At 43.6% G+C, this 24057-nt stretch overlaps 2 protein-coding genes and 1 pseudogene across 11 annotated transcripts in view; 2 read left to right on the top strand and 1 right to left on the bottom strand.

The window, feature by feature from the left end:
* The window catches only part of tecpr1a (tectonin beta-propeller repeat containing 1a), a 10419-nt gene extending 8749 nt beyond the window's left edge, over nucleotides 1-1670 (top strand). Inside the window, exon 24 of one of the 2 annotated variants that reach the window (XR_014117150.1) lies at nucleotides 19-47. Coding sequence is in view for 1 of the 2 variants with exons in the window: in XM_081697301.1 (XP_081553427.1) it covers nucleotides 19-168 (150 nt within the window). In the remaining variant the exon portion in view is untranslated. Of the gene's footprint in view, nucleotides 1-18 lie in introns of both variants that reach the window. The other variant, XM_081697301.1, reaches the window with a different exon arrangement.
* bhlha15 (basic helix-loop-helix family, member a15) lies at nucleotides 1649-24057 on the bottom strand. Of its 9 annotated transcripts, none has more exons than XM_081697309.1 (3): nucleotides 23869-24057; nucleotides 8530-8776; nucleotides 1649-5709 (listed from the first exon to the last, which is right to left on the bottom strand). In XM_081697309.1, exon 3 carries the CDS (start codon nucleotides 2656-2658, stop codon nucleotides 2038-2040), a length of 621 nt encoding a protein of 206 aa, XP_081553435.1. In that variant the 5' UTR covers nucleotides 2659-5709; nucleotides 8530-8776; nucleotides 23869-24057; the 3' UTR covers nucleotides 1649-2037. The 9 variants fall into 9 exon arrangements, with proteins under 9 accessions (XP_081553435.1, XP_081553433.1, XP_081553437.1 ...); XM_081697307.1 differs by lacking the exon at nucleotides 23869-24057 and adding an exon at nucleotides 14886-15283; XM_081697311.1 differs by lacking the exons at nucleotides 8530-8776; nucleotides 23869-24057 and adding an exon at nucleotides 8256-8501 and having other exon boundaries at nucleotides 1649-2640; nucleotides 3116-7033.
* On the top strand, nucleotides 13405-20992 carry LOC118242414 (parvalbumin-2-like; annotated as a pseudogene).

The following is a 24057-nucleotide window of genomic DNA, read 5'->3' as shown; positions in this document are numbered from 1 at the left end:
GTATCTCTGGATCTGCAGGGCGGTTGGGACCACATCACCGTGAGGGCCAATGCCATGGAGGCGGCCCGCATTCGCATGCCGTCGCTGAGCGACGGGGCCACGCCGCCCCGCACACCGCCGCCAGCCAGGACACAGGCCAACGTGAACGGCAGCACCGTGGGATGCTAGCTTCCCCTCCCAACTCGCCTCCCGTGATTCTCTCTCTCTCTCTCTCTCCCTCTCTCTCTCTCCCTCCCACCCCCTCTGTCTGGAGATGCAGCCTCTCACGTCCGTACATCATTCCCCACATCTGTCAGTTCTCCCACTCCGGGTCAGGGGCTGGGTGCAACAATGTTTAAACGTTCATCACATGTTTACATTGTATTTTTGTATGGATGGTGTTCATTTTTACATATTTATTTTATGGTCATAGCCATCGTCTGTGGTTATGTGAGGGTTTTTATTTGATTGTAATTTTTCTTTATTTGATTTGATGGGTAAAGAATACAGTGTATTCAGAACATATTCAGACCTTAGTGTATTTTAGACATAGTGCTCTGTATTTTCAGCTCATAAGCAAAACACAAATAGACACTTGTTTACAGACAAGACCATTTTTAACAGAGATAATTAGAATAATGTTTAAAGATGATTAACCAAGAACACACAGTAAATGGTATAATATACATGCAGTGACTACTGCTAGCATTAAGAATTAAGCACTGAATACAGGATTTATGTTTCAGGTCCTAAATCACTGAACACAGGATTTATAATGTGTTTCAGGTCCTAAATCACTGAACACAGGATTTATAATGTGTTTCAGGTCCTAAATCACTGAACACAGGATTTATAATGTGTTTCAGGTCCTAAATCACTGAACACAGGATTTATAATGTGTTTCAGGTCCTAAATCACTGAACACAGGATTTATAATGTGTTTCAGGTCCTAAATCACTGAACACAGGATCTATAATTTGAATCGGATCCTAAGAAGCAGAAGGAAATGGTGTCAGCTGACTACATGAGAACTGTAGTCAATTATACATTGACAACCATTTGAGCTTTTGCAGTGTAGCTTTCAAATACATGTGCAATATTTAGCATTAAGACAATGCTAAGGAAATGTTTCTTTTCTCAGGAATCCAAGACCTCTCCAAATGCCCGGTATACAGCTCACGAGTACTTACAACAGCAAGATTTTAAAGTCAGTACAAATGACGGGGAGGAATATTTATTTCTCATATTGTACTTTTATTATGATTAGTGCTACTGTATGGTTGGTGGAATTAGACTTTTATGTTGGCATTATACGGTGAAATGTCTGTGAATTCAAACTTGTTTTATAGGGCATTCAATTATGGTTAGAGCTGTAAATAATACAAAAATGCTTTACAACTAAAAATATGGATGTATGAAAGTGTGGGTGCTGGTAAAGGTCAATATAAAGACAATGTTTGTATAGTTTTGCACCATTTTTCTGCTGACGTTCCATAAAGAAACGTGACAGCAAAGGCTTTTAAGAGGAAAGGCTTGCTGTGTTGCTAATTTGCAAAAATCCACTGATGTGAAAAACTAAAAGGCTACACAATGATATCCATGAGAAGTCTGTAAGGTACATTAAATCACTCCCAGTGTTAATGTATGCATGGCCTGTGCCCTTTCAATAAAAGTGGCTATAAATAATGGTATTCTTCAAGGTTTGCGTTCCACTCACTCATGAAGGATTCAGATTCCACCACTTTAAGGCTAATGGGCATTATTTAAGTCCTTTTCATTAATATCATAAGAAGAAATGTCTGCTGATGTTATGGCACAAAAGGCAGGCACAATGGGTACAACTCAGCATTGAAGACTAACATGGAATAATCATTTTGGACCAAAGTCTCCAGCATCAGGAAGTGGTCCCATCGAGAGCTCCTCTACAGGGGTCCATCTGACCTTGTCCCCGTCTCGGAGCCGCCCCCTCTCTGGCTGCGCCGCATCTCGTCTTCCCTGCTCTCCAAGGCGTAGCCAGCATCCCTCTCCAGTACGGTCTCCAGTCTCCCGAAGCTGACGCTAGCCGCTGTGGCTGAAGCTGTGTATCCGGTCCAGGAATTTGGCCAGGTCACCCTGATCCCCGTGCTCCAGGTGCCGCTGGTAACACTGCAGGATCTTGGGGCCGCTGGCGTCCGGCTGGCCCTCGCCATGTGGCAGACAGGCGCCGGACATGCCCAGGACGATGGCGGTCAAGGCCTTGATGTAGTTCTTGGCCAGCGTGAGCGTCTCGATTTTCGAGAGCTTCTTGTCCAGGCTCACGTGTGGGATGGCCTCGCGGAGGGCCTGGAAGGCATTGTTCAGCTTGTGCATCCTCTGCCGCTCGCGCTCGTTGCTCTCCAGACGCCGCACGTTGCGCTCCTTGGCGCCGCTGCGCTGCCGGCGCCGGCGCCGGCGTGTCCTTGGCCCCGCGCCGCCCTCCTTCCGCGCCGCTCTCCACGCTCCCTCGAGTTGCAGGGATGCCTCGGAGCCCTCGTGCTCGCTGGAGCCCGGCTCCGTCTCCAGAGGGAAGTCAGGGTGCTCCTGCTCTGGCCACGGGCGCCTTGTCCTTTTTGACCCCTTGGCTTTGGACTTCATGCCGGATCCACCCACGGCCCCTGTGCAGGCCCCTGATGTGCAAGGTGACTGACAAAGCAACACCATGGAAACACTGCTAACTGCCCGTTCAGGTTTGTGTGAGAATATATATTTAAACAAACACAAACTGAAAACTGCTTAATCAGTCAGAATACTTGGCGTTTAGTGGTTTAAACAATTTTTATGTCATTTGGAACGGATCGTTTAATGTTTGATCTTGTTTGTCACTTGAAAATGATATTTATGTAATGCATATTAATATGATAGAGGACTTCCTTTACGTCAGTACTTTAGTTAACTCTTTCTCATTTTGTTATTTTCTAAAGCATCTATGAATGCTAGGTGAATGAACACATATAAATAGGAAAGGTTACTGTTGCTTAATACAATACGACTCTTGCAATTTCCGGACAATGCCGACATGCCACATCAAGAGTCAGACGAACCACACCGTGAATAAGCTTTTTGCTGAAACTGAAAAACGCAGAAAAAAGAAACCGATAGACAGAAAAAGATGCCTTACCGTTAAGATGGATTGTTCAGAACTTGTTTCAAAAGTCACCGGTGCAAATGACGGACTATTAAAAAAAAGCAATATTTGCACTCTTCATGTCGTTTTCTCACGACGCAGGTTTCTTGACAGAGACTGTTTTCCTAGAATGAACCGATAACGGTCACATGCGCGGGTACCTGTTGCTGTCTTACGTCCACGTAGCATTGCACCCACCAATGGCACGAGGACTCCGCTTGGACTGGGCTCCGGGGGGCAGCTCGCGCTTTACCGTGGAGCGCACGACAGTGGAAAAAACTATTTGGACATTTGTTAGGCGACGTGCACTAGGTTGAGGGTCTGAAACGGAGTGTTTTAATATGCATTTAAGGCGTCGTGCAGAATAATTCTGAAGCATTAGTACTGTGAATCGTGATGTTGCTTACATCAGACTAACATTGACCGTCCTGAAACGTCTGCAGGTAGCGGTGTATAGATTACTTCATTACCATTATCGAACACACCAGCGGTACAAACGTTATCAAATTTCCCTACACCTTTGCATTAGAAATGGGACAAGCATGCATAGCACTTTTTAAGTGAAAGGTCTGTTACTTTTAAATGATCCAGTACATGGTATACTGTTTACTCACAGCGGACTTGTTAAACTCGTAAAACTAGAACTAGAAACACCCTGTTCATAAACTTTAACTGCAGATAAATCAAACAGAATAGTTTGTTTTAGGCTGTACTGTACGCATAAGAAATCATCAGACTTTACCAACTCAGTCACTCTTAGTTCATAAATAACTTTTAATTTGATGGAAACGGAGGGATGTAGTTGCAGTACTACGCAAAAGTCTTAGACCACCATTAGATTTGTTGTTTTGCAATGGTATGACGACCAGTTATATTTATTTCTCTGTGTCTTTTTTAGACTATAACCATAAAGTACAGTAAATTCGGATGTATTATTAAAAAACAGAAAAAAAAACTAGAAAACACCTTCTATAGTCTACAGTATTTTCTGACTGAGAAATAATATTCCCTTGCTCAAATAAAAATTAATGATGGATAAGAATTTTGCACAGTACTGTACGTTAACTTTTCTGATGCACATGAAGGGATTCATTTGTAAAAATGTCCTTTGAGAAGACTTGTAGTCTTAGAGCCACAGTTGTTTCTCATCCAGGGGGAAAAAAAAATAAAAATCCATCATTGTTTTGTCATAGTGGGGAGTGGATCATCTCTACTACACTATCCACTAGTGACATTTCTTCACCGGTAGTGGGTTCACTTCTATAGTGATGGGGTTGCTTCATCAGTAATAGTGCTCACTACCACCTGAAACGCAAGCAGGAAAAGAACAAGACCAGAGTGCAGAGCTTGGAACATCTGGATTTGACTGCAGGAAGCTTCTGATATGACCTGACACCGTGGCATTATAGGACACCTCTCTCTCGTGTCTTATGAATAATTAATTAATTCGGTATTATTATTCAGTATTATCACTATTATGATTCTATGGACCAGAAGGTGTAACAAAGTCTCCAGGGAACATGTGCAGCACACATCTGCCAAGTTCTCAGGGGCTATCAGTTCAGCCCCACCCCCACCCCCACCCCCACCCTCACCTCCACCTGCTCAGACCGATGTCCTTGGGGTGTAGCGTTTGGACATTCAGGCCAGTACCATAGCTCCTTACCTTATCCTGCACTTTTTAATCTAGCCTGGTCTGGCAGCTGAGACTATGGAAAACATATTTCATGTGCGCATGCAGTTGATTTAGCAGTGCACAGGTACTGATATAGTAATATGGCTGCAGTTCAACTATGGCAGACTTGCACAGGGTTAATTGGTTCAGTGCTCAGATAAAAAGCACAGACATACGCACAAGCGCACTGTCAACTGTCCCTCTGGCCGCGGCGGTGCAAGACATTTACATAATACACTTTTTGTAGGTCCCAATCTGTGAACAGGTGCTCAGAGATAACTTTCTGGTTTGCATGCTCTGTCTGCAGGACAACTGAAAGCTGTGTACTAATGGTAAGGGGATAACGCGTGGAGCAAACGTTTCATAATTCAATTAGGAAAAAAGCACATAAACAAATATTAGGTGTCTCAGGTCCGTCAGGAGCAAAAGCCCACAGCTGGCTTGCTTCAAGGGCACGTCTAAAAATAGCTAACCAAATACTGTAGGCCTTCCTCTAACTGTGCCTTACACCTGCATTGTTCACCTGAGAGACACTCCCTAACACATACTTCTCACTTAACAGCTAAAAGTATGCAATAAATATGCAGTGTGCAATAGGTATGCAGTGTACAGGGTGGATGACTGTAACTTGCATAATGCAAATGTACGAAAATAACAACAACAAAAATGGTTTGGAAGACATTACAAAACATGTCCTTCACATCTGCTGAACTGCCGTGGCCACTGACCTGAGAAAAAGTAAGGAGGGCTATGTGTGTGTGACTGACGTCACGCCGTCTCTGATGTCATCAGTCCTCCTCTGCCCTGATTGGCTGAGAGACGAGACAGGGAGCAGGTCATTAAAGCTTGCTTCATGCACCGTCATAAAATGTGGAAGAGGGATAAGTCACTTTTTCCATGAGCCAGATGCTGTCTAAATAAGAGGAAAATAACAATGACCTCTTATGTCCACTGGCCTAAGCAGGCTGACAGTTAAATGTATCAGCTTAAATCGTTAAAGCATCTCTCTCTTGCTCACACACACACACAAATGCACACGCACTCACACACAAAGGAATTGTGCCTATAATCACAAACCTACTCAAAATCTTCTGAAGACCAGTGGCTACACTCTGTTGATAATTTAAACCAAGCTCTGCGTAGCACAATGAAGCCTGTTCATGGGTTGTCAGAGCGTGATAAGTGCGCTTAGCACCCCAGGGACATCTGTGCCTTCACTTCACGGCTTGAGAGTTTGATCGCCATGCCATCCCATTCCATTTGCAGCACCAAAAACTCACCAGGTGTGAGGGGATCTTTAAGGATTAATATCGGAAATTCGACCCGTAGAGTCCATTGTGCAGTGTCTCCAGGCCACTGGTCTTTGGAAGCAGGTTTTGTTTTTTTTCTGGACAAGCCATGTGTCTCTGGGCTATAGAACTTAGCCCAGAAATCTGCTCAGCCAGTTATCAGCTCACCCGAAGGCTGCAGCTCTAAAGAAGGTATGCTCTGAGACACAGCTCAGTTACTGTGAAACCCACGAATGAACAGCATCTTATAGTCCTATAGGTTTGAAATGGGTAAGAATGAGTTTAACACCAAGGGATGGACTTCCTAAACTAATTTGAGAATAAAATATTTTCACAGCATTAAAAAGTCTCCCTTGGTGTACAGCCAGTATTAGTTCTGGTAAACATGAAGGCCTAGATCAAATAACCATGACAAAAAGGGACTGTAAAAATGTACTTTTTTTTTGATGGAAGAACACTCACTCAATAATCAAGGAATGTATGATTTTCTCCTCCCCTCTCAGAGCAGGGCTTGAATAAATATTGGAAACCTACATCAGCCTTTGCGCAAAAGGAAACATCTCCCCCAACATGGTCTCTAGGCAACCTTGAGATAGATGACTCAGACAGGCACATGGAAAGCTGACTCAACTGGCACTGTGGGGATGTCAGAGAGGTAACACACACACACGCACACACACTCAGCAACAGACCGCTAAACTACTTAGAGTATGAAGTCTATTTCAGTGGATAATAATCTCCTCAGGCATGATTGGAAGGAAGCCAGGTGTTGAGGACGAGCGGGTCAGAGGCACGCTGGTCATCGGTGTGTAAGAGGAGAGGCACGTTTCTCTTTGGCAGGAGACAGGACTAATCCCCTGCTCATTCAGCCTGTGGCTTAACGTCCCTTTGTCTAACAGGTGTCTGTAGACAACCTCTGGAGGCTCACATCCACCCTGTCCCCACACCCTGTAAACACACAAACACACTGTGAAATTGAAGTTGTCAAACAACCTATTAGACCATAAGATAAATAGACCACCAAGTCCATCAAACGACAGTGTTGAATGGATTCGCACTGTACTTATCAGGTGCAAACACTAGGTTAGTAGGTTGGTTGTTAAAGGCTTTTTCAGTTGAAGCCTCATCAATAAGGACATCATCAGTAAAGACAAGTGAACAAGTTCCAGCAGGGACTAGCAGCCATACATTCAAACCCCCTTTGTTTTATTTAGCGAAGACATTGCCCCAGAATACACCTGCCCTTTCTGTTCTCGAAGCTTACCGGGGCCGTGCGGTGGCCCCTCTGAAGCAGTGCTTGCGTATTTAAACTCATCTTTGACACACTTATGCCTACATCCTACACTAGGTTCTGTTTAACAGTTTGCACTGCTAATTGGTGAGTCACTATTTGAAAGTCTTTTAAAGCCTTGTCTTAATCTGGAGATGCGAAACGGAATGATCTGGAAATCAATGAGATTGATGCGTTTTTTAAGACTGTATTAACGACACTGGCATTGCTTTGGTCCTCTAGGTGACACATCTAGAATCAACTCTAGGCCTCGCGTTAACCCTTTTGAACATGAACAGCCAATTGTCCAATTACTTATGGTCTCCTAAATTGGGAAGACTATATAAGGGCTATTATTCCTACACGATTAAAATATTCTTTAAATCAGTTTGAAAACCGTTCCCTCTACCTCACTGTTACCTGATCCGAGGTGCTGGAGTAGAGACAAAAGGATAACTCATGACTGTTACCTCACCTTTTCGGTGGACAATGAAGGACATGGGCAACTTAACAAATGAGCCAACGGAAAACCCCGAGAAAAGGCCCATCGCCAACAGCCTCACAGAATATGTGCTGATGAATAGCAGATGTAATACAACAACCTGTGTTCTCAAACTTATATGGAGCAAAGCAGAAGACAGAAAGAGTGGCTACGCAGCCATGCACACACCACGGAAACGAACCGTGTGAGCGATGGGTGAAGAGTGGCTGAAGGAGAGGCTAGTGCCCTCTTGTGGCTATTATTAGGACTGCAGTCTCAGCGATAGACATCCAGCACCCACAAGTGGTCATTTAACAGAATGACAGTTAATCACACAGTGATTGAGGCGGCGCAAGCACAGTCCAACAAACCAGAACTTGTGCTTGTGACTTTACTACGGGAAGGTTAATCTCCAATACCTGCAGAGGATTCCAGTACAGTTCTGGTCCATGTGCAGAGACCTCAGCAGGATGTGCGGTGAAGGCTGAAGGCGGAGCCTTGGATGAAGAGGGCGTGGCACCACGACACTCCTCTGGCAACAAAATCACTGATGCTGGAGTTTTCCTCATCACACTCATTCAGCAGCAGGATATTGTTCCCAGTGGACAGCGCAAGTTCAGTCACACACACCAACACACACACACACACACACACACACACACACAAACAAACATACATTTTGCTCACACATACGCTGTAAGAAAAGACACAGATGGCGACTCGTTCAGGCACATGGTGAGAAGGAAGCGGTAGCTCGTGTTTCCTCGCCGAGGCGATTCTGAATCTCGCTCCCGTCTGACATGACATGGGCTTGCTTGGAGGCTGCAAGCTGCTGTCATAACCCTGATGAAGAATAAGATGGATGGATAGACATCGGACACTTTTTCCACTGGACTTGGCAGCAAATGTGTATACAGTATAGCTGATGAAATAGCCAACCCTACAAGGCAGAGAAAAAGAGAGAGAGAGAGAGAGAGAGAGAGAGAGAGAGAGAGAGAGAGAGAGAGGTGAATAGATGTAGGATAAGTATTCCAAACTTTATATGTCTTAAACTGTTCAAAGGATTCATATGTGGCACTGGTACCTAGCAAATACAAGCAATGAATAGTGATAAGTCTAAGCTCGAGATCCACTGCACGTGTCTAAAATGTATGCACATTAGAATAAATCTTCACGGCATGATAGGAAGGGCTAACTGTCATTTGTTTCTGATCATTATCATTCCACATTGACTGTCTACCAGGCCCTTGGGTAAATGACTCCTATTGGGACAACATGTCTTACCAACTCCGCTGACCTATGTGAGCTGCTTTCACTTTTTGAAGTTTAAAGCAAATCTTCGCCACTGCTGCGGTCCTCCCTCGTAAGGGAATCTCAGAACCGCCACACGGTCCAAGCAGGCACACGGCAGGCAATGCCAGGAGGCTTTGCGCAAGGTACCACGACACCATGCGCGGTGCGCAAGGGCCACTTTGACAGTGAATACAAACCACATCGCTACCAAAAGAGGAGAACTCTTGCTGTTTTACTTGTGTTTGCTCTGACGTCCACGTCTAGTGACCTGTTACATGCCTAAAAAAAAAAGAAAGAAAACCTGTAGGGAGGATGAGAACTCAACGGTGTCTCTTTACACGAGAAGAGTGGATTCATCATATCCCTCCAGCAGATGACACCGAACAGTCAGCGAGAGCTGTGTAATTGGATGCCATTGGGCTTATTCTGAGCATGCAAAACAGAGCCAGTGGTGCAGTGAGTCGAGAGCCATGCCACCTCCTCGGCCCTGCTCGTCTGCCACCCCACGGCATTCTGGGTAAAGGACAAAAACGAGACGTCCGCCTCCACCGCCGACACCTTTTTTGGACTCGGCACGAGGGTACCCTGTGCTGCAGTACCGTATACACGACACGAAGCGCAATTTGTAAACACAAATATATCTCCCTTCTCCTTCCACGTTTAGTGCCTATATAATATTTACCATAAGGAGCCAAAAGCATTAAATAAATGTTCTATGCTTGCATACTTTGATTACAGAATCGATCAACTGCTATCGAGTATTTATAAAATGTCAACAGTGGATGGGATCTCAGGGCAGGGCGGCGAAAGTGTCTGCGAGCTTCTCCATCTGCCACGCGGGCAAAGGCTTGGAAATAGGAACAGGCTGAGCCGCAATGGCTCTGCCAACCGACGTCTCAGTGGTCTAAATAAGGGCGCTGGCAGTCACGTACAAAAGCCAGAGGAGGCTGTGTCCCCCTGCACACGCAGCTCCTGTTTCTGGCAGTACGGCTCAAGATCCGTATGGCTGAGTGTTCACTTTGATGAGAAACAGTTCGACTTTGAGTTATCAGTGATGGCTGACCAAATCTGCAGAGGTTTTTAAACAGAAGACTACATGAAAGATAACAGTGACGTCTGCTAACGTTGTTCCTCATAGGCCACTATTATCAGGCAGAAGTGAGTTAGATGACAACGTTCAGCATGTTGACACTGGGAACCTCTTGACTATGTACCCGTGCAATTAAATGTGTATCAATAAGACAATACTTTATTGATTTAAGTAATGCGTGTACATCTGTGTAAAGAGGGAAAAAATTCTTACAAAAAGAAGAGCAAGTGTATATTACCCCAGGAACATATTTATGTTGGAGAACGTGAACGTTGTCTACTGAGAAGCCCATCCATGCAAACACTCAGAGAGAGCAAGCTATCGAGTGCCTAAAATAGCACAACGTTGAAGTAGACAAAAACACGACTAATTAACATCATCATAGAAGTTGTCCTTTTTCAAAAAATCTAGATTAGCAGTAGCACCTAGTGCTGAACAAGTGCTAGTGCTAAAATCTATATTTCATGAAGTCTTTATAATCTTTGTACCATGGCTAACCGAAGCTTTAAAAGAAGACGAAAAATGGTCCTCTCTTTCAGTAGCTCTAATTATCTGACACTTGTGGATATCATATCATGCCATAACATACCATGTAGTAATTTAAGGGGGTATTAGAGAAATCTACCAAAACAGTGACAAACAATGAGCACCTGGGTTCGCTATAGCTCATAGAGACATAACATTATATATACGTTATATAAATATATATTATATATAACTCAGAACCCGTCCTGTATGGGTTAGCTGCCACTTTCTGTACTTCATAACACTCAAAGCACACAGGGTGAAGGAGGAGCTGTCATCCACTGCAAGACTTATTTCATTGGTGTCATACTATAGCCAGTCTTTGTTAAACAATATCAATGAAATAGAAATTCTGTCACAAAACGTTATTGTTACATATCCTTGTGTATTTTTAAGTGGGTATGCATGAACCCTGGAGCTTTTTCTGTGGGTGCATACCTGTGTTTCACACAGACTGCACCACTGGATCTCTCTGGGGTGAATGAGAGGGTAGCAGGATCCAAGGACCACGGAAGCCCTTCGAATGCAGGCAGTTGGCTTCTTCACCCCCAGAGACTCATCGTGATTCACCCCCAACACATCGTATCCCAGATGTATCTAAACCTGATCATTCGTAGCACTGCTGGCCCCAGTGTGACATTATACCACCACAGAAAAAGTAACCCTACCGTTACAAAAGGGAACACTTACAGTCAAAGGTTTGTTGCTGTGCTCTAAATATGGAAAAGGTTTTTATGAGGATTTCTGGGTGAACAGAGGAGGGGTCCTCACATTAGGGCAACACTTTCTATAACACTAGGGGCCCGCAAAGCTTTGTGAGTAGCCTTAAATGGACAAGTATGTTTGATAGATTTGCTATATGCTGTGTCACTGTAATTTAAAAATAAATAGCTCAGTCAGGTTGCCTGTCTGCCTTTGCACTGCACATCAAGTTCAAGTTCAAGGTCAAGAGGTTTTATTGTCATTTCAGCTATATACAAGTACACAACAAAAATGGGACAATGTTCCTCCAGGACCATGGTGCAACATAAAAACAAGGAATCAGTTCACCTGTATTTATGATTCAGAAGATTCTGAAGGGCTTACACACACACACACACACACACACACACACACACACACACACACACACACTCCAGGATACATACATTTAACACTGGGCAGAAGCAAAGAATTAATTTCTTTTGGATTTGCAGTGAGAAATGCTGTTGCTGAACTAATATTGTAGGGATTGAAATTATTATCACAATCCTTTGATATTTAATGCACATATAACAAATATTTTGTCATTTGTCATCAAACTAAAAGAAAGCATTCAACTTTGTTTTGTGTTTTGTTTTTTAAAAGTTTTAGTGGATTGAAAATATTAAAAAAGCATGATACGCCGAATGATTGAACATGACTTTTTTTCCAGACATGATGCTACATTCTTTACATTCACCTCCCAACTACTACAGGGACACCTGTGAAACTGACTCTCAGATAAATGCATTGTGGGAGATTGTGTTGAGCTGTGTGGCTGGCAGCGTGCTGTCGAGCGGCAGGGTGATGACCTTTGCCCTGTTCTGCTTGATCTCTGTGAGAACTGGCCAGCTGCGTGGTCTATCCTGTGTTTCCTGTCCTCCCCTCTGTTTAGGGAAGGGCTAAGTTCACATGGTCATTAAAAAGCAGCCATTCACCACAGGCCTGGCCCACATCTCACTCACATGCGCGGAGACAGAGCCAAATGAGAGCACACGCACACACACACAGCTTGGTGGGAAAGGAGGTGGTGGCAAAGTTGATCTACGATTGATGGCTTCATGAACCTTAATTCAGCTCTGTGGATTCCGTGGTCACCCAGTGCCGAGTCTGCAGGACTAATGATCGAGTCTCTCCAGCACTTGAGGTGATGCTATCATGGCCATAAAACCAGAGACAGGCCAAGGGCTGCTCAGGGAAACCCCAGGGAGAGAGATGGAGGAACAGTAGCTTCAGTCTGAGCCAACTGGCACACGGGCTGCTGCCCTGCTCCAGTTGCAGGCTCTGTATTTCGGTCCAAAGCGCACTGTGTCAGGTGGGCTACTGTTAAGTACATCTTCATCAGCATAGCTGTTCAGTGCCTCGCGTGCCAAAATTGCAGTCATGATTTCAATCAGTCAGAGATTGAAAATTCATTTATCAAAAATTCATTTAACAAGCACAGTTTTCTTGGAAAATATGATAAAAAAAATAATGGCTAAATTATGATTTCAAACTGTCTAAATGAAGAACCAATTTCTGAAACTAATATTTGGACTTCTGATCATGTTCCAGTTACACAGATCATTAGTTAAATGGGGGTAATAGCTCAAATATTGCAGTTTGATGTCAACAAATAGTCTTTGTACAGCTGAAGCTACACAAGCTGTTATATGCAGCTTGAGGTGCAAAAACATCGATTCAGTGTCACAACTACTGAGAGTCCCACTGGCAGCTTTCCCCTGAGTGTGACAGCTGAAATAGAGGCCTCTTCATCTGCCTGCCTCACTTTACACACATTCAAGTCTCTGTGTACAAAATCCAGCTGACCTAAAAACAATACAATGAATTCCAGACGTTTTCTAAACTAGGGACCCCATTTCTGGCTTATAGCAGACCTTCTTCTGAAACAATTTCAGCTTTAGTATATCAGGGAGTCGATGCATCAACGGTATCCAAAGTCTCCCGGTATACATAACAAATGCTCCCACAGCTTCTCAAGGCAGTAGGCCCTACGTCCAAGCTCGTCTGATGCCTGTTTGTCACTCAGTCAGAAGGGAAAACACCTCTTTTGGATGCCAGAATGAGGAAGGAAACAGAAACTGCCCACAAGGCAGGCCTCTCTATTTTCTGTTCCTGTGATGCAGTCGAAACACCTGCTGGTGGGGCTGTGCCGCGGAGGTGCAGGATACGCAATCCACCGGCCGACCGTCTCCGGCGGACCGTGCCATGGATAGCATGAGCGTCTGGGCGACGTTATGCAATTGGCTCTGGCTGGTGTTAGGTCATGGTGCGGAGAAGCACAGCTCTCTGGCCTTCTGCCACTGCTGCAGGGGCCCAAGGGCCGTGTCGAAGATAAGTGCAAGGGAGAGACTTGGCAAGACCTGCCAAGCAGGGAGGAACGCCCTCCTGGACTCCTGGTGTGAGATGGTGGCTCCAAACAAGGGCTATTCTTTTTTAGACTGATGGCTGGTGCCACCAATCAGGCGAGAGTCACTCCAGGGCTGTGGGACGTAGCGCATAACTGTCCCGGCCATGCACACGCACAAACGCTGAACGTTGAGCAATACGCACAAACGCTGAACATTGAGCAATTTGTTTGGGGGTGCCATCTTGGCTAAACCTGAGAGTCTGGCATGTCTCCATCACAGCTGGTCAGATAGAAATGTAAGGTGTACACAGAGGTGTAACCGAGCTGCAAGGATCATTGAAGCAACACGGTCTCTGGCCACAGCAGCAAAACCGAGCCCCGCACCAGCGAACACAGCTCTCGCAACAGACACTCACGCCCCACACACAATCATGTGGACACGTTGCAGTCTAAAGACCTGATGACAATGTGAAGATGAATCAGATGAATCAAGGGCAAGTATGAAAGTATTGTAGGGTGGAGACGGTGAAGCTTAGCAGCTGGGCTTCACAAGGTCTTTGCCCACGTCACCGTGAGCCATGGAACACTTGCATTCAAAAATAGACCACATGAATGTTCTTGACATGTAATAAACATATGTTGTAATTAGAAGGTACAGTAATTAGGACAGATAGCTCACTCAGCAGTTAATCACTTCTTAATATATTTTTTTTATCACTGCAGTAGAAGGTAGCTACATTCACTATATATTGTAAACTTTAAACACTTGAGAAAGTACAATATAAAAGCTATTAAATGTTAGTAAATGCATCACTAACAGGTTTATTGTTATACATCTTGCTGAACTAAAAACGTCATGGGCCATTTGACCAAGATGAATTCTAAGCCAATGACAAAACATCATTTTCAGTGGCGATTTAGTCCAACTTGAGGCTCAAAGTGTGCCTGTGAATCAGCCTCATAAACACCCATGTCAGCCTACATCACAGAACAGTGCAGTGCCGTATTTCAGCTAAAGAGTTAAAATAAAGAGACTAACCATTCACTCACCGTAACGCAGGCTTGTTGAATGAACCCAGCTGAAGGCCTCTCTCTGTCTTCTAATAAGAGCTCTGATTACCAGACATAAAGAGACACATAAAGAAAAGCACATGGGCCAAACCAACAGATGTGTCGTGGATTGTGTGCGAGAGAGTATGGGCTCCAACCCTAACCAAATCCCTGTCACACAGGAAACCTGGCCTTCCTGCAAACAACCGATCGAGCATGGAAAGGGTCAAGGCCATGAGGGCAGGTAGCAGGCGGAGAGGATGTTTGTGTCGCTGCCGTGGCCCCCAGCTGCCCATGCATGACAGCACACAGACGTCCATCCTGAGGAAAACAGCCTGAGCAGGAAACCAAGCCCACGTCACTGCAGCCTCAGCCTGCTGCACACACACACACGCACACACACACACACGCACACACACACACCTGCACACACACAAACACACAAAACATAGCATAAGCTCATGGTGATGAGCGCACCTACATCCAGCAAATCAAAAAGGACTGGATAAAAGCAAAGTGGTCAAGAGCAACAATGCTGGAAGGAGGAGAAGATAAACCTTAAGAGATTTATGGAGGAGAAATCTCATCATTTCACCAGTACATGTTCACATCATCTAGTGTCTCTGTTGTGAGAGGGAACAGAGTGCCAAAAACAGACTTCTTGCACACCTCTACAATATGGAACAGTGTAGAACATGGACTCTTCTGCTTATGGTAATACACTCTTACTCTCACAGTACAAAGGATCAGCCTCGTGTTGCTGAATCTGATCTGGTATTCAGAAAAGCACAGGCGAGGCACAGCTACACAAAGCCAGGATGTTTTTCATCGGCAGTCGACTGTAAATAACTGAAGCCCACAGAATTTCTGGACGGAAGCAAAAATATATAAAAGACATAAGGAGATGGAGGAAATTTGGAAGACCAACCATTTGGCTTCTTTAAAATTCACTTCCAAACTGATTAGTGTCTGATGTATTATTGTTCACAATCTGGCAAAGATAGAACCATGTAGGAAGCTTAACAATGAACTGCTGTACTGTACTGCACTATAAATTGCCCCCAATTGAATTTCAAATCCAATGTACTGAATTACAGAGCCAAAAATAATAAAGAATTTTGCAACTGACTGATTTTTAATATAAACATTCAGTAGTTTCAGCATTTCATCTCACAAATTATGTTCCCTATTTTCCATCATAAGCTCATGTACCTTGTGTTTCTTGCTTGTTGTGTGTTATTTGTGAAGAACTCTCATGGCCGCTGAGATGACAGCCTTCAATGTGGCCGCAAACACGGATGGAGTGGGACGATTGGTTGGGAAGGTGGGCTCGTGCAGAAGTCAGCCAATCACACTGAGCTAACACATTAACGTTATGACAGATTCATGTTTGCTTTCTCGTTTCCCTCAGAATTGTTGGATGTTGTCAGAGCTCTTGAGGCAGGCTGGAGAAAAAAAATACTGATGAATGTTTATTAATTAATTATTTTGAAAAAAATCTATCAGTGCTGATTGATTGAAGAGGCGCCACCACCTTTATGGGTACCACCACGGCTCAAGGTCACTCCAGGTTGATTTGGGAGACCATCCCATTGTAAGAATGAGAGGTAAGGAGGGGGACACATGTAGAGATTTATTAGGAGGGACCAACCATGACATCCATATCTCCTATCCCAACACCCGTGGTCTGCAATGGCTTCACACACATAGCCCTCTGATTTCCTAACATTCAGTGGTCCCTTTATTGCATGTCCCGTTGTCTAAACACAGTAAGCAAAGGCTGGGCCCCTGAGCAAGGCCCTTAAAACTCAATTGATCAAGCTGTATTCAGTCATAATTATAAGCTGCTTTTGGATAAAAGCATCAGCTAAATACTCTAAATGATGCTGGAAATGTCCTCTATTAGCTATTCCTATTAATTGTCTATATTAACTACCGCTGTCTTGATACTGTAACAGACAACGTTATCCTCCTCTGCTAGACCCATCAACTCTGGAACAGTTTAAGGGTTGTCTGGGTATTCACCAAACTAAATTAAAAAACATGGTAGGAGTAAGGGAGGAGTTGTCTACGTTGACAACATTCTAATCTATTTGGCGTCACTGAATGAACACATTCATCATGTAGGGCAAGTGTTAGCACTTCCATTACACGTGAAGAATTGCAAAGGTTCCTAGACTTTGCGACTTTTGACAGTTGCTTTCTCAGAGCCCTTAGTTCCATTCGCTAAACCTTTCACAGACCTTATTTTGTGACAAACGTAAGTGTCCCTGATGCATTCACTTCTGCAAGGTGGCGGTCCTATTGAAGCACCACCATCAAAATTCCATCATGTGAATTACTTCTCCCATAAGCTCATGCCAATAGAAGCTAACTATGGAATCAGAGGCAAGTAACTCCGAGCCGTTTAGCTGGTGTTTGAGGAACAGTGCCATTGGCCAGAGGACGTCTGGTTCCCTTTTGTCATCATCACTAATCATAAAAATCTCCAATACCTAAACTGACATGACAAAATGACAGAAAGCCTGATAGTGACTCTTCTTCTGTAGGCTTCAGTGTACTATCACCAACCATGGTCAAAGAACACTAAAGCAGATATGACTCCTCGACTACCTGCCAAAAACCAATTCTCCTGGTTTGTCAGGTCCATTACCAGGGCCAGTGAAATCCCTAGATGGTACTGGTGTTCTTCTTTGTACAAGCAAATGGCCTCTTTCCTAAAATCCTGTTCGGTCTGTGCCACCAGCAATGTAGCATGCACAGTGTCTGTGGGAAAGTTACTACTGCTGCCCACTCCAGATTGACCATGGTCCTACATAGCTGTGGATTTCATCACTGACCTGACAGCATCTGAGGGTAAAACCACTATACTCACCGTTGTCTATCTTTTCTCAAAAAGGGTGTGTGTTATCCAGCTACTAGCTCTCCCCACTGCATTTCACACAGCTGAAGAATTATTCCTGCACATCCACGACCAGTTTGATCTGCCAGGGGAAGTTGTGTTGGATCAAAGGATGGGGAAGCCCAATATCACAATCAGTCGTACGTCAGGCTACCACACACAAGCGAACACACAGGCAGAGCGAGGTCATCAGGAGCTCTGTTGCCAGGAGAGACCCATGGGAGGAATATGCACAAAACTTGCTCCCTCATTCCCCCCTTGGTCTCACCTATTTTGAGCACACTTTAGGATTCTATCCCCACATTTACCCTTTTGGAACTCACCTGTCTTGGAAACTGCCATCACTGCAGCCTCACCTGTAATAATTTAGCCTGTATAGGTGTAATATTCACCATCACACTAGTTCGGCGTTTCATGTTAGCCTATTTCATGGCTTCTATTATAGTGCAAAGGTGAAGATCCCTGAAATAGAAGCATATCAGTCAGGTGAACCATTTTTGTTCATTGTCTAACCCCAGCCAGCATCCCTTGAGAAATTTTCCCTGACCTTGGCAGTGGACTGTGAGTGATTCAGAACACACATCAAACAGAATTGATTACACTGCTGTAAATATTACCTTTCACATCTCACTTCATTCAGACAGATTCATTTTTGTCATTGAAGACAAAACGAGGGCATTTCTAGTGTCTATATTGAAATACACAGAATCTCAATTCCAGGAGACTGATATATTGACTGATATATTAAACCCATACCCATAAGTATGTTCATTCACATAACCTAGTAGACTAAGGTGGTTGAGCAATTTTTCTTCACAGCTTAAGAACTTCAAATTACTTTGTTATCGAATCATGTGATACTGTTGCTCTCTGCCTGCGCATGTGTGCCTAGGCTCACCACCTTACATGATACAGCTAGAGAAGAACGTTTTTGAGAAAGCAAGAAAACGACCCTAGAAGAGTCCAGTGGCACTCCACACATTTGCTGAGCGCATATTAAAGAGCGCTCTAGATGCCCTCTTGTGTTTCATATAAGGGCTTGGAGCTTCCCCATTTTAAAAGGATATTAATAGAGCAAAATGACTAGCAGACACATTTTTGCAAAACTATACCCATCCTAAGCATATGGTGCCCATTACAGCTCTTGGGACCAGGGTATATATGTAAAAGTAGGGCCTCTTACTGGAACCATCTCACATTTGTTGTACAGTTGCCAGCACAGAGGTGAGTTTGCCAAAGGGAGGCTGATTCACCACCACCTAACACTTCAGCACTGATGTGCTTCTGTGGGCAAGGCTTGATCAATATGGAATACATTAAAAAGGAAATTAACTCACTGGGGGATCCAAGATGATTTACCAGCTTTTACCCAGCAGGACTGAGAATATGAACACCTTCTCAGTTACAGGCTATGAACCAAGGACTTTCTTCAGACAGAGGAGCTCTTGATGCTGGGTTGTTCACTAGCCTAAGTTTCATTCTGTGCGCATTATTAAGACATAACATGAGATTTAGGGCGATGGAGCTAAGAATGACTCTGATAGGGAGCCAGTTAATTTTACATAGAGATGCAGACTCATACTTATGCTTCGTCATTTTGTTTCCATTATTCCTCTTGTTTTAGTCGTTTTGAGGAGCAGTTGTGAAATTCAAAGTGGTCCCTCTTGAAAGTAATTTTCATAGAACGAATCATTTCTGATTTTAGTCCAAATTATTATGCTTACATGGGTTGTGCTTTGAAAAATCAAGCATATGCTGTTTTAGAATGTTACATTGGAATGACCTTTCCTGGCTCCCATTGACTTCCAGTTCTTTTAAAATTGCATTTGCTGGAATTCTCAAGGAAGAGGATGTGGCTGCAGCCCTGAAGGATTGCTCTGGTAAGATTCTGCAGACATTCATTGCTTTGGTAGAAGTCTGTTGATTCTCTACGAAACTCATGTCACCCAAGGTACTACACAGTGTTCCTAAAGACTATTGGTAGAATTACTTTGATTTCAGAATTTTAATTATATTAATCTACAAATTCATCATTTTGGTACCAAACCATTGGTTGCGATAAAAACAAGGGGAAAAACACATTTCAGCAGTAAGACTTTCTCAATGTTTAGCTCCTGAGACCTTCAACTACAAGGCCTTCTTCGCCAAGGTCGGCCTGTCCTCCAAGTCTGCCGATGACGTCAAGAAGGCCTTCTTTGTCATTGACCAGGACGAGCGGCTTCATTGAGGAAGATGAGCTGAAGTAAGAATCAGATTCACAGTTACTTCTGTACTTTTTCCGAAGTCTCTTTCCGTAGCCGAAACAAGTGCCTCGACAATCCTCATTCTCTGCATCTCGCCTCCCGTCTTCGTCAGGCTGTTCCTGCAGAACTTCTCCGCTGGTGCCAGGGCTCTGACTGATGCTGAGACCAAGGCCTTCCTCGCAGCTGGCGACACCGACGGCGACAGCAAAATCGGAGTTGATGGTACGGCGTTCCTCAAACAACACTGGTAGATTTATAGCCGAGGAAATCCTGGCAGAGATTTGTAATAATGTATCTACCACACCAGTCATGTACTGAAATCTCTTTGGAAAGGAGTCCAAATAATACGATTATTATAATTCTGACATTTTTATGACTAGACTATTACAGCGAACATTTGGCTGTTTTTGTTTATATATGTTTTAGGAATCAGAACAAAGAATTTTTGATCACAGTGTCAGGATTTTTAAGCTGAGCATATTGAAGGAAACCTATAGCAAACTACGTCTAATGTGAACTCCAATAAAGCTAATGTGAACATCTCCACTCCAAACCTACAAGCAACATGAAATAACAAAGCAAAGAGGTAGCAGACATGCAGTTACAGTACTGGATATGTATGACAAGGACTGCCAGAAAAAAAACTTTTTACAACATTGCTGGTGCATTAATTTGGCTCATATTTTATTGTTATAGTTTACATTCAGAATTATCTATTGTCTGGAGCTACCAAGAATTGACCCATTGAACAATCATTGAATGACAGGCAATGTTGGAATTGGTCAATGTTGAAATTCAAGTGTTGTTTAAAATGTTAGAAATGTTAAATCATACAGTTAATATATGCTTCTGATGCATTCAGTTCAATAGCTTAAATAGTCCCAGTATGGTCCATTTATCTTTTTAAAAATATTTCTGTTTTTGTCTCTTTTGCAGAGTTTGCTTCCCTTGTGAAGGCTTAAGCACTCATAGACCCTGTTTCTTTGGAAATAGGTCTCTACCTCTGTAGATTCCATGGCTCCAATAGTTTAATAATTTTTTTATATTTATTTATAATTACCCACCACTCGTCACTATAAGGAACATTCAGTGTTCATTGTTTTCAAAAATCTATTTATTCATGTTCGTGTCGTTAGCATTTGTAACTATGTAATGGACCTAACGTCTGCAATCATCCAATATCTTTTGCACTTTTGAAATAGAAATAAACCTGCATTTGGTGTACAATTGCTTTTTTATTGAATACTTTACAAACTTTGTATGCAGGAACAGATTTCAGATTCTATACAGCTATGAAATATACAACAGATATTTCCACAGCATTTAGTTAATGTCTTCTTTCAGTAGAATGCCATGACACATAAGAGCCACATCGGGTACATTTTCATTAGGAGCAAACAACACAACTGAACCGGACAGACAGAGAACCGTTACAGCGATGTTAAGTCCAGGAGGCTCTGGGCTCCTCTGGCCTTTTGACAGTAGCTGACAAAGAGCTTCCAGGCCCGGGCTGGCGCAAAGGGGCGGAGGAACAGGAATGTCCTGGCGATTCAGCACTAGGATCCACAGAGTATTCCTGAGCTGTGCTCAATATGTGTCATCCTCTTCAGCAGTCACTGGGGCCCAGCACTCAGCACAGGCATCGGTTACACAGGGCTAAAATTATACAACAGGATCGGTAACACCGGGCACATATGTACTACGTACGTATGGCCTGGGTTGCTATACTAGGCAAGTCCTACCGGTCTTCTGGGTATTACTTTTACAAGCGCAGTGCACAGAATTTTTTGTCCATGTATTATTTTCTAAAAACAGAACTGACGGTGCAACACACTGTTCATTTGCAAAACAAATTTGGAGGTACATGCATCTTGGAGAGTGAAACGGTACATGGCATTTGAAGCTGGAAGAAATCCTCCAGAGATCAGTGGCAGGGCTCCTATGGCAGACGAGGTCTCCCCCTCAGAACCTGGAATGATCTAGAATGAGCAAAACTCTGAACATCTTCTTCTGTGCCAGCCCAGAATCTGCAGTCTTGTTCGATCCATTTTCTGTGCCCAAGACGTAAGCCACTGGTGTGTGTGTTTGGGGGAGGCACTGCTGGGAGAAATTTGACAGCATTTGACAGCAAAAATAAGTGAAAGTCTGCCCACAGAGAGTGACCCCAGCGAATAGCCCCCTGCCTTTCACTGGCTGAGACTGTTCTAAAACAAAAGCATGGAGCAAGGAACAATGCTGCCACCTGCAGCTCTACTGCCACTGGAACAATGCTGCCACCTGCAGCTCTACTGCCACTGGAACAATGCTGCCACCTGCAGCTCTACTGCCACTGGAACAATGCTGCCACCTGCAGCTCGACTGCCACTGGAACAATGCTGCCACCTGCAGCTCTACTGCCACTAAACAATGCTGCCACCTGCAGCTAACTGCCACTAGAACAATGCTGCCACCGGCAGCTCTACTGCCACTGATTCAATGCTGCCACCTGCAGCTCTACAGCCACTGGAACAATGCTGCCACCTGCAACTCGACTGCCACTGGAACAATGCTGCCACCTGCAGCTCGACTGCCACTGGAACAATGCTGTCACCTGCAACTCGTCTGCCACAAGAACAATGCTGCCACCTGCAGCTCTACTGCCACTGTAACAATGCTGCCACCTGCAGCTCGACTGCCACTGGAACAATGCTGCCACCTGCAGCTCGACTGCCACTGGAACAATGCTGCCACCTGCAGCCTGCTCATTTACATAAAAGTGTCCTTCTCAGTGATTTAAGATCTGAAGAGATTATTGGGTGATAAAACACACATCAACATCATCAATACGATCAGTTGCTGTACTTTATAACCGAATATGATATCTTTTCTTCCTCTCTCACTCACTCTTTCTCTCTCTCTCTCTCTCTCTCTCTCTCTCTCTCTCTCTCTCTCTCACACACACACACACACACACACACACACACACACACGCAGCATACAAGGGAATAAACCAAAGTCCTTGGCTGGTATTTCTTGGATTAAGTGGTCTTGTCCTAATATAAACAGAGTTACACTCAGTTTGTGTCTGAGCAATCAAATTATGAAAAGGGTATCTGCTTCCACATCTTTCACACACTGGCCACAATCACACACTGGCCGAGTGGGAATGATGAAGGTGAACAGTCTCAAAACACAAATGTCTACTTTCCACCAAAATTCAAGTTTCAGACTACTACTGAGTGAAATGTCACTTCCATCATAACCATCTAATTATGCTTTAATTAAATGAGTGCAGGCACATATCTGTTCATGCTTACGATATCGTCAGCAACTCATGTTCATTTTTCATTTACAAAAACCAGAGAATAAATACTGGTCTTGCTATCAGGCTGAATTAATAAAGTTACCTAAGCACAGCTGGATTTCCATGATATATTCTAAAACGATGCATGCAACAGACAAAGCAATGCTGCAATGGTAGGGAAATCATCTAATTTTATTTATTTCAAAGCTGTGGACTATTTGTCTATGTAAATATACTGCATAATCAAATCGCTGAAAATTCACATGCATCTTATGGATCTAGTATATCTAATATATTATATTTAGTACAGTATAACTGACAGGAATATTTGCCCAGGATAATTATGTATATCAACTATGAACCTCGATTTATTTTTACAAGTTATTTTTATAAACATAACTTTAATTCAATTTGTCTTTGTTTTAAGTCAAAGGGCAAGCAATCATAAAGACAAGAAACATTCTCACAACTTTCCTATTAAAATTCATAATCAGACAAGCTGCAGGTCCACTACAGCCCCTGTAAGGTCCACTACAACTCTCAGAAGCAGATTACCTTCAGAGTCTCCTCAACTCACACAGTGTGCAGTTCAGTGGCTGTTCCGACGTATCAGCACCATGTATTATTAGCCCACGCGGGATATTAAGGACTTTTACATATACGTACATTTTAAGCGCCTTCATTTATATGCTTATAAATAGAACAGCCTGACTACTGGATACATTTTTCAACCAACTGCTTTGC

This window comes from Electrophorus electricus, chromosome 15 (assembly GCF_041902795.1).
Source record: "Electrophorus electricus isolate QZ-2024a chromosome 15, ASM4190279v1, whole genome shotgun sequence".
NCBI lineage: Eukaryota > Metazoa > Chordata > Actinopteri > Gymnotiformes > Gymnotidae > Electrophorus > Electrophorus electricus.
This window is presented reverse-complemented; position numbering and strand designations above follow the sequence as displayed.

What these genes read in the sequence shown, in the direction of transcription:
- bhlha15 (XM_081697309.1), bottom strand. Translation starts at nt 2,658, where the DNA reads ATGGTGTTGCTTTGTCAGTCACCTTGCACATCAGGGGCCTGCACAGGG.